At 45.9% G+C, this 16,872-nt stretch overlaps 1 protein-coding gene across 5 annotated transcripts in view; it reads right to left on the bottom strand.

Moving 5' to 3' along the window:
* The window catches only part of LOC106576565 (tumor protein 63), a 175,068-nt gene that overhangs the window by 145,996 nt on the left and 12,200 nt on the right, over positions 1-16,872 (bottom strand). For all 5 annotated transcript variants that reach the window (XM_045687990.1, XM_045687993.1, XM_045687992.1 and 2 more), the window contains exon 2: positions 194-331. In XM_045687990.1, the coding sequence (XP_045543946.1) occupies positions 194-331 (138 nt within the window). The remainder of the gene's footprint in view (positions 1-193; positions 332-16,872) is intronic.

The raw sequence follows: 16,872 nt of genomic DNA, 5'->3' as shown, positions 1-16,872 counted from the left end.
GTGTGTGTGTGTGTGTGTGTGTGTGTGTGTGTGTGTGTGTGTGTGTGTGTGTGTGTTTCTGAGAGAGATTGCGTGCGTGCATGCTTGCGTGTACCTGCATGTGTGTACGTGTGAGTGTGTGCCTGCATGTGTGTACGTGTGTGTGTGTGTGTGTGTGTGTGTGTGTGTGTGTGTATTTCCCATGTAGACTCACTGGTCCAGCATCTCCAGTAGCTGGTTAAACACATCCTGACTGAGGATGTCAGAGCTCTGTCCTGATTGGTTCTGTGACATAATGGAGGCCAGGCAGGAACTCTCTGTCCAGGACAGGCGGGAGGAAGGGTCTCTATGCCTTTAGGAAAAGACAGGAACAGCATCAGTCCCTTTACCCTGCCTCCATGTACATATCTACCTCAAATACCTTATTATTATCTATCCTGATGTCTAGTCACTTTACCCTGCCTTCATGTACATATCTACCTCAAATACCTTATTATTATCTATCCTGATGCCTAGTCACTTTACCCTGCCTTCATGTACACATCTACCTCAAATACCTTATTATTATCTATCCTGATGCCTAGTCACTTTACCCTGCCTTCATGTACATATCTACCTCAAATACCTTATTATTATCTATCCTGATGCCTAGTCACTTTACCCTGCCTTCATGTACATATCTGATGTACAAATATGATCTGGTACTTCCTGTATATAGCTTCACATTGATCTGGTACTTCCTGTATATAGATCCACATTGATTTAGCACTTCCTGTTTATAGCTCCATATTGATCTGGTACTCCCTGTAAATAGCTCCACATTGATCTGGTACTGGTACTTCCTATATATAGCTCCACATTGATCTGGTTCATCCTGTATATAGCTCCACATTGACCTGGTACTTCCTGTATATAGCTCTACATTGATCTGGTACTTCCTGTATATAGCTTCACATTGATCTGGTACTCCCTGTATATAGCTCCACATTGATCTGGTACTTCCTGTATATAGCTCCACATTGATCTGGTACTGGTACTTCCTGTATATAGCTCCACATTGATTTAGTACTTCCTGTATATAGCTCCACATTGATCTGGTACTCCCTGTATATATCTCCACATTGATCTGGTACTGGTACTTCCTGTATATAGCTCCACATTGACCTGGTACTTCCTGTATATAGCTCCACATTGATCTGGTTCTTCCTGTATATAGCTTCACATTGATCTGGTACTTCCTGTATATAGCTCCACATTGATCTGGTACTGGTACTCCCTGTATATAGCTCCACATTGATCTGGTACTTCCTGTATATAGCTCCACATTGATCTGGTACTGGTACTCCCTGTAAATAGCTCCACATTGATCTGGTACTGGTACTTCCTGTATATAGCTCCACATTGATCTGGTACTGGTACTTCCTGTATATAGCTCCACATTGATTTAGTACTTCCTGTATATAGCTCCACATTGATCTGGTACTTCCTGTATATAGCTTCACATTGATCTGGTACTCCCTGTATATAGCTCCACATTGATCTGGTACTGGTACTCCCTGCATATAGCTCCACATTGATCTGGTACTTCCTGTATATAGCTCCACATTGACCTGGTACTTCCTGTATATAGCTCTACATTGATCTGGTACTTCCTGTATATAGCTTCACATTGATCTGGTACTTCCTGTATATAGCTCCACATTGACCTGGTACTTCCTGTATATAGCTCCACATTGATCTGGTTCTTCCTGTATATAGCTTCACATTGATCTGGTACTTCCTGTATATAGCTCCACATTGATCTGGTACTGGTACTCCCTGTATATAGCTCCACATTGATCTGGTACTTCCTGTATATAGCTCCACATTGATCTGGTACTGGTACTCCCTGTAAATAGCTCCACATTGATCTGGTACTGGTACTTCCTGTATATAGCTCCACATTGATCTGGTACTGGTACTTCCTGTATATAGCTCCACATTGATTTAGTACTTCCTGTATATAGCTCCACATTGATCTGGTACTTCCTGTATATAGCTTCACATTGATCTGGTACTCCCTGTATATAGCTCCACATTGATCTGGTACTGGTACTCCCTGCATATAGCTCCACATTGATCTGGTACTTCCTGTATATAGCTCCACATTGACCTGGTACTTCCTGTATATAGCTCTACATTGATCTGGTACTTCCTGTATATAGCTTCACATTGATCTGGTACTTCCTGTATATAGCTCCACATTGATCTGGTACTTCCTGTATATAGCTCCACATTGATCTGGTACTTCCTGTATATAGCTCCACATTGATCTGGTACTGGTACTTCCTGTATATAGCTCCACATTGATCTGGTACTGGTACTTCCTGTATATTGCTCCACATTGATCTGGTACTTCCTGTCTATAGCTCCACATTGATCTGGGACTTCCTGTATATAGCTCCACATTGATCTGGTACTCCCTGTATATAGCTCCACATTGATCTGGTACTCCCTGTATATAGCTCCACATTGATCTGGTACTTCCTGTATATAGCTCCACATTGATCTGGTACTGGTACTTCCTGTATATAGCTCCACATTGATTTAGTACTTCCTGTATATAGCTCCACATTGATCTGGTACTCCCTGTATATATCTCCACATTGATCTGGTACTGGTACTTCCTGTATATAGCTCCACATTGACCTGGTACTTCCTGTATATAGCTCCACATTGATCTGGTTCTTCCTGTATATAGCTTCACATTGATCTGGTACTTCCTGTATATAGCTCCACATTGATCTGGTACTGGTACTCCCTGTATATAGCTCCACATTGATCTGGTACTTCCTGTATATAGCTCCACATTGATCTGGTACTGGTACTCCCTGTAAATAGCTCCACATTGATCTGGTACTGGTACTTCCTGTATATAGCTCCACATTGATCTGGTACTGGTACTTCCTGTATATAGCTCCACATTGATTTAGTACTTCCTGTATATAGCTCCACATTGATCTGGTACTTCCTGTATATAGCTTCACATTGATCTGGTACTCCCTGTATATAGCTCCACATTGATCTGGTACTGGTACTCCCTGCATATAGCTCCACATTGATCTGGTACTTCCTGTATATAGCTCTACATTGATCTGGTACTTCCTGTATATAGCTTCACATTGATCTGGTACTCCCTGTATATATCTCCACATTGATCTGGTACTGGTACTTCCTGTATATAGCGCCACATTGATCTGGTACTCCCTGTATATAGCTCCACATTGATCTGGTTCTTCCTGTATATAGCTCCACATTGACCTGGTACTTCCTGTATATAGCTCCACATTGATCTGGTAATTCTTGTATATAGCTTCACATATATCTGGTACTTCCTGTATATAGCTCCACATTGATCTGGTACTGGTACTCCCTGTAAATAGCTCCACATTGATCTGGTACTGGTACTTCCTGTATATAGCTCCACATTGATCTGGTACTCCCTGTATATAGCTCCACATTGATCTGGTACTTCCTGTATATAGCTCCACATTGATCTGGCACTTCCTGTATATAGCTCCACATTGATCTGGTACTTCCTGTATAAAGCTCCATTCTTCTTTTTTGCTATTCCTCCTGTGTTACTATTTCTCTTTTTATTAGAATGTTTTAACTCTGCATCGAAGGGAAGGGCTGGTAAGCAATAATTTCAAGTATACACTCGCTGTATTTGGCACATTAGACAAATACAATATTATTTGATTTGATTAACTAGTAACTACCACAAATAACTACGATAACTTACATGTAACTTCCAAAATAAAGTCAACGTCAAGATAAAGAGTCTTAATAGTGTGTTGGGCCACCACCAGCCAGCCGCCAGAACAGCTTCAATGCTTCTTGGCATAGATTCTACAAGTGTCTGGAATTCTGTTGGAGGGATGCGACACAATTTTTCCACGAGAAATTCCATAATTTTGTGTTTTATTGATAGTGGTGGAAAACACTGTTTCAGGTACCCCTCCAGAATCTACCATAGGTGTTATTGGGTTGAGATCTGGTGACTGAGACGGCTGTGGCATACAGTACGGTTTAGGCCTACATCGTTTTCATGCTCATCAAAACATTCAGTGATCACTGGTGCCCTGTGGAACATGATATTGTCGTCCTGTTGGGGCATAGCCAACATAATGGAACAAATTATGGCTTGCTCAGCATTTTTATACATGACCCTCATTTACTCAAGAGTTTCCATTATTTTGACAATTACCTGTACCAAAACTAACTACCAAAACCAACTACCATAACTAACTACCTTAACTAACTACCATAACTAACTACCATAACTAACTCTCTGTCCAGGACAGGCTGGACAACAGGTCTCTCAACCTGCAGGAAGAAGAGAGGAGAGGAACACCATTACTAACTACCATTACCAACTACCATTACCAACTACCATTACCAACGACCATTACTAACTACCATTACTAACTACCATAACTAATTACCATTACTAACTATCTGTCCAGGACAGGCTGGACAACAGGTCTCTCAACCTGCAGGAAGAAGAGAGGAGAGGAACACAATAACTAACTACCATTACCAACTACCATTACCAACTACCATAACTAACTACCATAACTAACTACCTTAACTAACTACCTGTGCAGGACAGGTGGTACGACAGGTCTCTCAACCTGCAGGAATAAGAGAGGAACGCCATCACTAACTACCATAACTAACTGTCGTCATCCCTAGGGTTGGGAGGTATCCAGATTTTCATACCGTTATACCGTTTCTGTACCATACCTGGGTATACCATATTACCAAATGTGCACACAAGGGGGACTATTTAAAAAAAAAAATTAAAGTCACTTAGCTAGCAAGTTAGCAAACCAAATGCATAGCTGGAGCCCTGAGCTGGATATCATTTATTATAAAATATAAAATGAGAAAAAATAAGAAACCCACACACTGCTCTGGATAGTATCACTACTCTGGATAGTATCACTACTCTGGATAGTATCACTACTCTGGATAGTATCACTACTCTTGATAGTATCACTGCTCTGGATAGTATCACTGCTCTGGATAGTATCACTGCTCTGGATAGTATCACTACTCTGGATAGTATCACTGCTCTGGATAGTATCACTGCTCTGGATAGTATCACTGCTCTTGTTAGGAAAACTGCTCTTGATATTATCACTGCTCTTGATAGTATCACTGCTCTGGATAGTATCACTGCTCTGGATAGTATCACTGCTCTTGATAGTATCACTGCTCTTACTAGTATCACTGCTCTTGATAGTATCCCTGCTCTGGATAGTATCACTGCTCTGGATAGTATCACTGCTCTGGATAGTATCATGTCTATGAATACTATCACTGCTCTTGATAGTATAACTGCTCTTACCAGTATCACTGCTCTGGATAGTATCACTGCTCTTGATAGTATTACTGCGGTATATGGTATAAACGTGATATGGTATAAACGGTATATGGTATAAACGGTATAAACGGTATATGGTAGAAACGGTATAAACGCTATATGGTATAAACGCTATATGGTATAAACGGTATATGGTATAAACGGTATATGGTATAAACGGTATAAACGGTATATAGTATAAACGGTATAAACGGTATAGAGTATAAACGGTATATAGTATAAACGGTATATTGTATAAACGGTATAAGGTATAAATGGTATAAACGGTATAAACGGTGTATAGTATAAACGGTATAAGGTATAAACGGTATATGGTATTGTGGCAAACCTCTTCGAAGCTAGGGGCGTTTGTCACAAATTAAGTGGGAAACTGTCACCAAAGTCAGCCCAGAATTAAAGTTATTTCGAACATGACAGTACCTGTATGTTTGTTTCTCTGTCCTGGTCCACCCAGGCCGCAGGTAAGGTCAAGGATAGCAGGGTTCGGTACACAAATCTGGTTCTCGGTAGGTCCAGGTCTAAACGCCAACAGGTAAGTCCAAAACAGTCCAGCTCGTACACGGTAAATCCAGCCAATGTAGATTGTCTCTTTCTCTATGGTTCATAGATCCTTCCCACCCTCTCTCTCTCTTCCTGGTTTTTCTTGACCCTTTATCTGTGGGTCGGCTCCACCTTCTGAGGGTTCCCCTTGCTTCTGGGAATTGTAGTTTTGGCCGTTGGCCATTTTGTGATCTGTAGTTCTGATCGGGGTGGCCATTTTAGTGATCGGGCAGAGCCCGTTTATTAATTCTGCCCTCACATATCTGCCATTTATCACTCGACCCCCTTCTTTGCCACACATCTCCCCCCCTAGATCCGACCCCCTAGGTCGGGCTACCACAGCAAAATATGCGTGCATGCGGGACAACCCATCCACATTTCCCATTTCCTTTCCTGCTTTGTGTTTCAAGTCAAAGTGAAACGGTTGGAGACTCAAAAACCACCGCATCACCCGAGCGTTCTTCTCTTTAGCCCTATGCATCCAGGTGAGTGGTGCATGGTCACTGATGAGGGTGAAGTGGCGCCCCAGCAGGTAGTATTTCAGGCTTTCCAGAGCCCACTTTACTGCCAGCGCCTCTTTCTCAACAACTGAGTAGTTGGTTTCCCGTGGTTCCAGCTTCCTGCTTAAAAACAGGATGGGGTGTTCCACCCCTTCTACCTCTTGGGACAGCACTGCTCCCAAGCCGACCTCTGAGGCATCCGTCTGAACCACAAACTCTCTCTCAAAGTCTGGTACCACCAGCACTGGATTACAGCAGAGGGCCTCCTGTAATGTCCTAAATGCTTTGGTGGCCCTTTCATCCCACTTGACCATGTTTGGCCCTCTGGCTCTAGTCATGTCGGTGAGTGGGGTGGCCACTGTGGCATAACTTGGGATGAACTTCCGGTAGTACCCGGTCAGCCCTAGGAAGGCTCGAACCTGCTTCTTATTTACTGGTTTCGGCCATTCTCTAATTGCCTCCACCTTCTTACGTTGGGGTTTGATTAATCCTCTTCCCACGGTGTATCCCAGATACTCCATTTCCTCTAACCCCACGTAACACTTGGCAGGGTTCGCCGTGAGCCCTGCCTTTCTAAGGGCGTCTAACACTGCCTGTACCCGAGGTAAGTGGGATTCCCAATCTGAGCTGTAGATCCCCACGTCATCTAAATAAGCTGTGGCGTATGGTTGGTGCGGTTTTAGGACCTTGTCCATGAGCCATTGAAAGGTGGCTGGGGCCCCGTGTAGGCCGAATGGCATGACGGTGTATTGAAACAAACCGTCAGGGGTTGCAAAGGCTGTCTTTTCTTTGGCCCTGGGGGGTCAGAGGAATTTGCCAGTACCCTTTTGTCAGGTCCAGGGTCGTAATGTACCGAGCTTTACCAATTTTCTCCAGTAGTTCGTCTACCCTGGGCATGGGGTAGGCAACAAACTTGGAGATTTCATTTACCTTCCGAAAGTCGTTACAGAACCGCAAAGACCCATCGGGCTGGGAGACCATCACAATTGGGCTAGACCACTCACTATGTGACTCTTCGATCACTCCAGCTGTCAACATTTTCTCCGTCTCTGCTCTAATCGTTGCCTGTCGAGTTTCGGGTACCCGATATGGCCTCATGCTCACTTTTGTCCCTGGTAGGGAAACGATATCATGAGCTGTAACCTCAGTTCGGCCGGGTACCTCTGAAAACACATCTCTGTTTTTCTGGATCAGGGTCTTTACTTCCTGTACTTGTGCTGGGGACAGAGTAGGTGAAATATTTACTTCGGCTGTCTCCTGAGTGTGTGTGGGGTACGTGACCATTAGTGTTTCTCTCACTCTCCATGCTTTTAACAGGTTTATGTGATAGATCTGTTCCTGGGGCCGTCGACCTGGCTGTCGGATCCGATAATTAACTTCTCCTATTCTCTCCAGTACCTCATATGGTCCTTTCCATGTGGCTAGTAGTTTGCACTCTACCATAGGGATCAGCACTAACACCTTATCTCCCGGTTGAAATTCCCTCAGGGTAGCCTGCCGGTTATAAGTGTGCCGCTGGTGCTCTTGTGCTTGTCTCATGTGCTCTCTGACGATGGGCATGACTGTGGCTATCCTGTTTTGCATTGCCGTGACGTGCTCTATGACACTAGTATACGGGGTGGATTGGTGTTCCCAGGTTTCCCAGGCGATGTCTAAGATTCCCCGGGGGTGCCTCCCATATACCAGCTCGCAGGGAGAAAACCCCAGCGAGGCTTGAGGAACCTCTCTAATGGCAAACATCAGATATGGCAACATGCAATCCCAGTTTTTCCCATCCTTGTCGATTACCTTCCTGAGCATTGACTTCAGGGTCCAGTTGAATCTCTCAACCAGCCCGTCCGTCTGTGGATGGTAAACCGATGTCCTCAACTGTTTCACCTGCCATAATTTACAAAGGTCCGCCATAAGGTGGGACATAAAGGGGGTCCCCTGGTCAGTAAGGATCTCCTTTGGGACCCCTACCCTGGTGAACAATAGCACTAGTTCCTTGGCGATATTTTTGGAAGCCATTGTCCGAAGGGGAATGGCTTCTGGGTAGCGAGTGGCATAATCTATAATGACCAGAATGTATTGGTGCCCTCTGGCGGATTTGGGTAGTGGGCCCACTATATCCATCGCTATCCTCTCAAATAGCGTTTCGATTATGGGGAGTGGCACTAACGGGCTTCTAAACGCTGGTCGGGGAGCTGTTACCTGGCACTCCGGGCACTTTCCACAATGCCGAGCCACTTCAGCCTGAATTCCTGGCCAGTAAAACCTCCTTACAATCCGGTCTCGGGTTTTATCGATACCAAGGTGTCCACCCAGAATGTGCCCATGAGCTAGATCCAGTACTGTCTTCCTGTACCGGGTGGGGACCAACAACTGCTCCACCACATCAACCCCTATTTTTGAGACTCTGTACACCAAACCATTTTTCATGATGAAGTGGGGAAAACTATTAGGTATCATCCCATCATTTATGGGAGTACCATCTACGACCTGCACGTCTGCTCTGGCTTGCTGCAGGGTTGGATCCTGGTGTTGGGCCGTCCCGAAATTAGTCATGGACCCTGCCAGGTCTGCTGGTTCTAGATAGTCGTTCTCTGGATTCAGATCGACCCCAGCCCCACTAGTACTGGGCTGTTCATTATCAACGAGGTTTGCCACTTCATCCTCATCCTCCCCTACTAGTACCTGTGAGATTGGCCCCTGGGAGACCTCTTTTCTTGGCCTTGGTTGAAGGCCCCATGCTTCTTCCTGCTTGGTCAGGGATGTTGGCTTCTCAAATATGCCGTTCTTTTGGCCTAACTTCGCAAAGTTAGGAAAGTATCTACCCAATATTACATCATATGGCATCTTTGGGATCACGCCGACCTCATAATCCAGCAGACCGTCCTCTGTTTGTATGCTCACTAATACTGTGGGGTACAGACGGGTATCCCCATGAATGCACGTAACACTGATATCCTGACTTGTATCCAGTTTATGAGTCGGCACTAGGTTTGCAACGACCACTACTGCCGGAATCCAGTAGTGCTTCAACCTCTTTCCCTTCAACCTTCACCCTGCACATATGTTTGTTTCTTGATCTTTCAAATACAGTGGTTACAACAGGACATGCATACCATATCTCATCTTCTTTTCCACCGAGGTTACATTGCATTGGTTCTTCTTTAATAGGGCAGTAGGCTGCAATATGTCCCGGTCGATTACAATTGTAACAGATAATAGGGTTTCGGGGGGGAGACCTCCTCGACCCCCAGTCCCGGTTTCCGGCTTTTTCCTTAGTGTCTCGGCCCGATTCTGATTCTTTCCTCATGGCCCCACGCTGCTCTCCTCCCCCTCCACCTGTTGGGACAGTCTTACCCTGTCCGCTGGTTCGCCCAGGCCTGGGGAATGGGAATCTTTCCTCCTGCGCCTGCTCAGCTGTTCCTGCCGTACAATACCGTTCAACCAGGCCCACGAGATGGTCGGCGGAAAGTACCTCGTTCTGGCCAACCCATCGTCGCACTTCTTGGGGTAGACCTCGCTGAAACTGGTTGAGTACGATGGTCTCGACGACCTTGGCGGACGAACGGGTCTCCGGTCGCAACCATTTCCGTGTCAGGTGAATCAAGTCGAACATCTGTGTTCGGGGGGGGGGGGGGGGTTGTCCCGGTCTGTAGGACCACTGATGGAAGCGGTGTGCCCTCACGGTATCGGTCACTCCCAGTCTAGTCAGAATCTCTCCCTTGAGTTTATCATAATCCTGTGCATCCTTCAACTCCAGGTCGAAATATGCTTTTTGAGCATCCCCTGCCAGGTATGGTGCCAGAAGCCCTGCCCATTCTTCTTTCAGCCACTTCTCCCTCTCTGCCGTCCTTTCAAAGGTGGTAAGATATGCTTCCACATCATCCTGCGCTGTCATTTTTTGAAGAAAATGATTGGCCCACCTTTGGGTATTTGCAGCTGGTAACTGAGCCCCAATTTTGTCCGCTAGCCCCTTTAGGCCTTCTCTTAACTCCTGGGTGTTTCTCTCTTGCTCTTCTCTGAGCAGCTGGTTGGTGCGGTGCTGGACCTGTAACGTGTCCTGATACATTCACATTGCATCCTGATGAGCTATTTGTTGAGCTCTAGTTGCCTCTTGTTGGGCGGCCGCCGCTTGTAACAGGGCCTGTATGGCTCCCTCCATACTCATTTTCCTGAAAAAACTGTCCTAACCAAACAAAGCCACAAAAAATAAAATAAAAACCTGACTCCCCTTTGGAGTGCTAACTAAACTTTTTTTTCTATTTTTTTTCCCTACCTAACCAGTGGTATAGTTAATCCAATGCCCACATTCTCCACCACGTGTGGCAAACCTCTTCGAAGCTAGGGGCGTTTGTCACAAATTAAGTGGGAAACTGTCACCAAAGTCAGCCCAGAATTAAAGTTATTTCGAACATGACAGTACCTGTATGTTTGTTTCTCTGTCCTGGTCCACCCAGGCCGCAGGTAAGGTCAAGGATAGCAGGGTTCGGTACACAAATCTAGGTCCAGGTCTAAACGCCAACAGGTAAGTCCAAAACAGTCCAGCTCGTACACGGTAAATCCAGCCAATGTAGATTGTCTCTTTCTCTATGGTTCATAGATCCTTCCCACCTTCTCTCTCTCTTCCTGGTTTTTCTTGACCCTTTATCTGTGGGTCGGCTCCACCTTCTGAGGGTTCCCCTTGCTTCTGGGAATTGTAGTTTTGGCCGTCGGCCATTTTGCGATCTGTAGTTCTGATCGGGGTGGCCATTTTAGTGATCGGGCAGAGCCCGTTTATTAGTTCTGCCCTCACATATCTGCCATTTATCACTCGACCACGTTCTTTGCCACAGTATAAACGGGATAGGGCATAAACGGTATATAGTATAAACGGTATATAGTATAAACGGTATATAGTATAAACAGTATAAGGTGTAAACGGTATATGGTATAAACGGTATAAGGTATAAACGGTATATGGTGTAAACGGTATATGGTTTAAACGGTATATGGTATAAACGGTTTATGGTATAAACGGTATATGTTATAAACGGTATATGGTATAAACGGTATATGGTATAAATGGTATAAGGGATAAACGGTATAAGGTATAAACGGTATATGGTATAAACGGTATATGGTATAAACGGTATAAGGTATAAATGGTATAAGGCATAAACGGTATAAACGGTATAGAATAAATGGTATAAACGGTATATGGTATAAACGGTATATTATAAATGGTATAAACGGTATATGGTATAAACGGTATAAACGGTATATGGTACAAACGGTATATGGTATAAACGGTTTATGGTATAAACGGTATATGGTATAAACGGTATATGGTATAAACAGTTTATGGTATAAACGGTATATGGTATAAACGGTATATGGTATAAATGGTATCAGGGATAAACGGTATAAACGATATAAGGTATAAACGGGATAAACGGTATATGGAATAAACGGTATATGGTATAAACGGTATATGGTATAAACGGTATATTATAAATGGTATAAACGGTATATGGTATAAACGGTTTATGGTATAAACAGTATATGGTATAAACGGTATATGGTATAAACGGTATATGGTATAAATGGTATCAGGGATAAACGGTATAAACGATATAAGGTAGAAACGGTATAAACGGTATATGGTATAAACGGTATATGGTATAAACGGTATGTGGTATAAACGGTATAAGGTATAAATGGTATAAGGCATAAACGGTATTAACGGTATATGGTATAAACGGTATAGTATAAATGGTATAAACGGTATAAGGTATAAACGGTATAAACGGTATATGGTATAAACGGTATTGTCACGTCCTGGCCAGTATAAGGGTTCATTGTCATTGTAGTTTGGTCAGGACGTGGCAGAGGGTATTTGTTTTATGTGGTTCGGGGTGGTGTTTTGGTAAAAAGGCGTTTGATTTAGTATTTCCGGGTTTTTGGTTTATGGTCTATGTTTATGTATTTCTATGTGGAGTCTAGTGAGTGTGTTTCTATGGTTGATTAATTGGGGTTGGGACTCTCAATTGAAGGCAGGTGTTTTCTCTTTGCCTTTGATTGAGAGTCCCATATATTAGGGTGTGTTTGTGTTTGTCATTTGTGAGAGATTGTTTCTTGTCTAGCGTATGTGAGCCTGAGAAGACTGTCTATATCGTGAGTTCGTTTTGTTATTTTGTATGTTCATTTTGAGTCTAATAAATGTTCAAGATGAGCCAACACAATTCTGCTGCATATTGGTCCTCCTTTTCCGACGATGATTTCGCCATATCGTCTGACGACGACGAAATCCCTGACAGAATCTCCCACGCAAACCAGGACCAAGCAGCAGAGGAAGGAGCAGAGGGATTTTGAATTGGACAAACGGGAGAGATGGACATGGGAGCAAGTTATGGCCGGAGAGGGCCCATGGAGAATGGCTGGTAAGGACCGGGAACGTTTCCGAGGAACACGACTGGCGTTGAAGCACGAGAGGCACCCCCAATAATTTTTTTCGGGGGGGCACACGGGTAGTTTGGCTAGGCCAAGGAAGAGCCAGAAGCCAGCTACCCGTGGTTATATGGAGGAGCGTATGAGGTGGAGGGCGCCATGTTTCGCTGAAGATCGCACTCTCTCACCCATACGCACGCACAGTCCGGTGCGCATTATTCCAGCCCCTCGCAGATGCCGTGCTAGAGTGGGCATCCAGCCTGGTAGGAGGATGCCTGCGCAGCGCATCTGGTCGCCGGGTACGCCTCCGAGGACCAGGCTACCCAACTCCCGCTCTACGCATGGCTACCATCAGGCCCCTGCACAGCCCAGTCCGCCCTGTACAAGCACCCCGCTCGTACAGCGCTACTAGTTCCATCCAGCCAGGACGGGTTGTGCAGGAGGTAAGATCAAGACCGCCTGTGCGCCTCCATAGCCCGGTGTTTCCAGTTCCTGTCTCTCGTGCGGACCAGGAAGTGCGTCAGCCCAGTCCGACTCGTCCTGTTCCCGCTCCCCGCACTAGCCTGGAGGTACGTGTTCCCAGTCTGGTACGTCCAGTACCAGCACCACGCACCAAGCTTCAAGTGCGTCATCCCAGTCCGACGTCGCCAGGGCTGCCCGTCAGTCAAGAGTCGCCAGAGCTGCCCGTCAGTCAAGAGTCGCCAGAGCTGCCCGTCAGTCAAGAGTCGCCAGAGCTGCCCGTCAGTCAAGAGTCGCCAGAGCCGCCCGTCAGTCAAGAGTCGCCAGAGCCGCCCGTCAGTCAAGAGTCGCCAGAGCCGCCCGTCAGTCAAGAGTCGCCAGAGCCGCCCGTCAGTCAAGAGTCGCCAGAGCCGCCCGTCAGTCAAGAGTCGCCAGAGCCGCCCGTCAGTCAGGAGTCGCCAGAGCCGCCCGTCAGTCAGGAGTCGCCAGAGCCGCCCGTCAGTCAGGAGTCGCCAGAGCCGCCCGTCAGTCAGGAGTCGCCAGAGCCGCCCGTCAGTCAGGAGTCGCCAGAGCCACCCACTAGTCAGGAGCCGCCAGAGTGGCCAGACTGCCCGGAGATGCCAGAGTGGCCAGACTGCCCGGAGATGCCAGAGTGGCCAGACTGCCCGGAGATGCCAGAGTGGCCAGACTGCCCGGCGATGCCAGAGTGGCCAGACTGCCCGGCGATGCCAGAGTGGCCAGACTGCCCGGCGATGCCAGAGTGGCCAGACTGCCCGGCGATGCCAGAGTGGCCAGACTGCCCGGAGCTGCCAGAGTGGCCAGACTGCCCGGAGCTGCCAGACTGCCCCATCGGCCAGGATCAGCCAGAGTGGCCCATCGGCCCAGAGTCTGCCGATTACGAAGAACCAAGGGAGTCGAGCAGCAACCCTGAACTGAGTAAGCCTGACAATCCAGAAGTTAAAATGATTAACTGTTCAATTAATGAGTCTGTATACAGGGTGGAGAGGAGGAGGTCTGCCCAGGATCCAGAGCAAGGGGAGTCTGCCTACGGTCCGAGGCTGACCGGGGTCGGCACTCTGGAGGACAATAGGCCGGAGCCTGAACCACCACCTGCATAGGTGGGTTGGGGAGGGGGGGTGTAGCACAAGTGCCGTCGGTGACGGCAGCCACCCTCCCTTCCCTCCCTTTACTTTAGGGGGATTTTTGTTGTTGTTTGGGGTTTTTGTTTTTCTTGAGGTGCTTCCGGGGTTAGCACCTTTAGGGGGGGGGTACTGTCACGTCCTGGCCAGTATAAGGGTTAATTGTCATTGTAGTTTGGTCAGGACATGGCAGAGGGTATTTGTTTTATGTGGTTCGGGGTGGTGTTTTGGTAAAAGGGCGTTTGATTTAGTATTTCTGGGTTTTTGGTTTATGGTCTATGTTTATGTATTTCTATGTGGAGTCTAGTGAGTGTGTTTCTATGGTTGATTAATTGGGGTTGGGACTCTCAATTGAAGGCAGGTGTTTTCTCTTTGCCTTTGATTGAGAGTCCCATATATTAGGGTGTGTTTGTGTTTGTCATTTGTGGGAGATTGTTTCTTGTCTAGCGTATATGAGCCTGAGAAGACTGTCTATATCGTGAGTTCGTTTTGTTATTTTGTATGTTCATTTTGAGTCTAATAAATGTTCAAGATGAGCCAACACAATTCTGCTGCATATTGGTCCTCCTTTTCCGACGATGATTTCGCCATATCGTCTGACGACGACGAAATCCCTGACAGGTATGGTATAAACGGTATAAGGTATAAACGGTATAAACGGTATAAGGTATAAACGGTATATGGTATAAACGGTATAGTATAAACGGTATATGGTATAAACGATATAAGGTATAAACGGTATAGTATAAACGGTATAAACGGTATAAGGTATAAACGGTATAAATGGTATATGGTATAAACGGTATAAGGTATAAACGGTATATGGTATAAACGGTATTTGGAATAAATGGTATATAGTATAAACGGTATATGGCCCAAGCCTTATCATCACTAACTATCATAACTCTCAGTACTTGTCCTTTTATGACCCTTAAACACTGAGGCAGCAGTAGGGGAGCACAGGGAAGGCTGGTAGACAGAGAAAGTCAACAGAGAGTCAACAGACTGTCAACTAGTCATTGAGGGAGGTAGGTTCTACTTTGACCTGCTCCCCCTACCCCCTGTCTGTAAACCCACACCAGGCTGCAGCGGCAGAGGGTCAGAGAGAGTCCCATTGTTCACTACTGAAGTGGCAGCTTCCCCCATATTTCCCCCTCTCCCTTCCCCCATACGCTGCTGTAGTGTGTGTGTCTGTGTGTGTGTGTGTGTGTGTGTGTGTGTGTGTGTGTGTGTGTGTGTGTGTGTGTGAGTGTGTGTGTGTGTGTGTGTGAGGCCTAGCACCCAGCCTGTCGGAAATCCCCCCACGATCTATATGATACCACAGCACTGGCTGAGATTCACAGCGTCTGGTATGTGTACAGCTGTACGGAGCTTGACGGGGGGCTTTGTGTGTGTGTGTGTGTGTGTGTGTGTCGGGGGGGGGAATTCCCCAACATTCCGTTATGTGTAGGGGGAGAAGATATGAATACCTAGTCAACAACACAGTCAGGCATTTCTAATGAAGGACATAATCTGATACCTAGTGTCTATTCAACAACACAGTCAGGGCTATCATACTGTACTCTAAGCAGGACACACAATCTACTGTGTGTGTGTGTGTGTGTGTGTGTGTGTGTGTGTGTGTGTGTGTGTGTGTGTGTGTGTGTGTGTGTGTGTGTGTGTGTGTGTGTGTGTGTGTGTGTGTGTGTGTGTGTGTGTGTGTGTGTGTGTGTGGGTGTATTCGTCTGTGTGTGTTTGTGTGTGTGTGTGTGTGTGTGTATTCGTGTGTGTGTTTGTGTGTGTGTGTATTCGTCTGTGTGTGTGTGTGTGTGTGTGTGTGTGTGTGTGTGTGTGTGTGTGTGTGTGTGGGGGGGGATTTGGGGTTTGAAACTAGAGCTACTGGGTTGAACTACAGAAGGCTTTGAGGAATCCAGACATGCATCAATACCTTTTAGTCTTATTCAGTTCACTACTTTTACATTCAAACAATATTATTGATTTCAGCCAGTGTGCATTTGTCACATGGTTTGTTGGATTTTATTGACAAGTCAGTTTTATGCAGGATCCTTACATTGTTTAGTAGCTAGTCTAAGCATTTGACTGGCTGTAGACGAAAAAAATAGAACAGGCCACTTCCTGTAAATACTCCCTTTAATTAGGTGTGCCAGTGCAATGCTATTGAACCTCATCCAGCATCTAGGCCTAGCCCCATTCTTTATCCAGTTAAAATGAACTGTCAATCCTGCTGTCTATCTATTCAGCCCATTACTTCAGGCTACAGGTCTGAGTCAAGACTGATGAGGAAGGGTTTCTATCTATTCTCATTTTCTAAAGGCTCAAAGTTTACTGTATTCACAGCTACAAATACCTCTCCCTTTTCCCCAAAAACTTGGGCTTGGCCAATCAAATACCTCTCCCTTTCCCCAAA

This window comes from Salmo salar, chromosome ssa10 (assembly GCF_905237065.1).
Source record: "Salmo salar chromosome ssa10, Ssal_v3.1, whole genome shotgun sequence".
Classification (NCBI taxonomy): Eukaryota; Metazoa; Chordata; class Actinopteri; order Salmoniformes; family Salmonidae; genus Salmo; species Salmo salar.
This window is presented reverse-complemented; position numbering and strand designations above follow the sequence as displayed.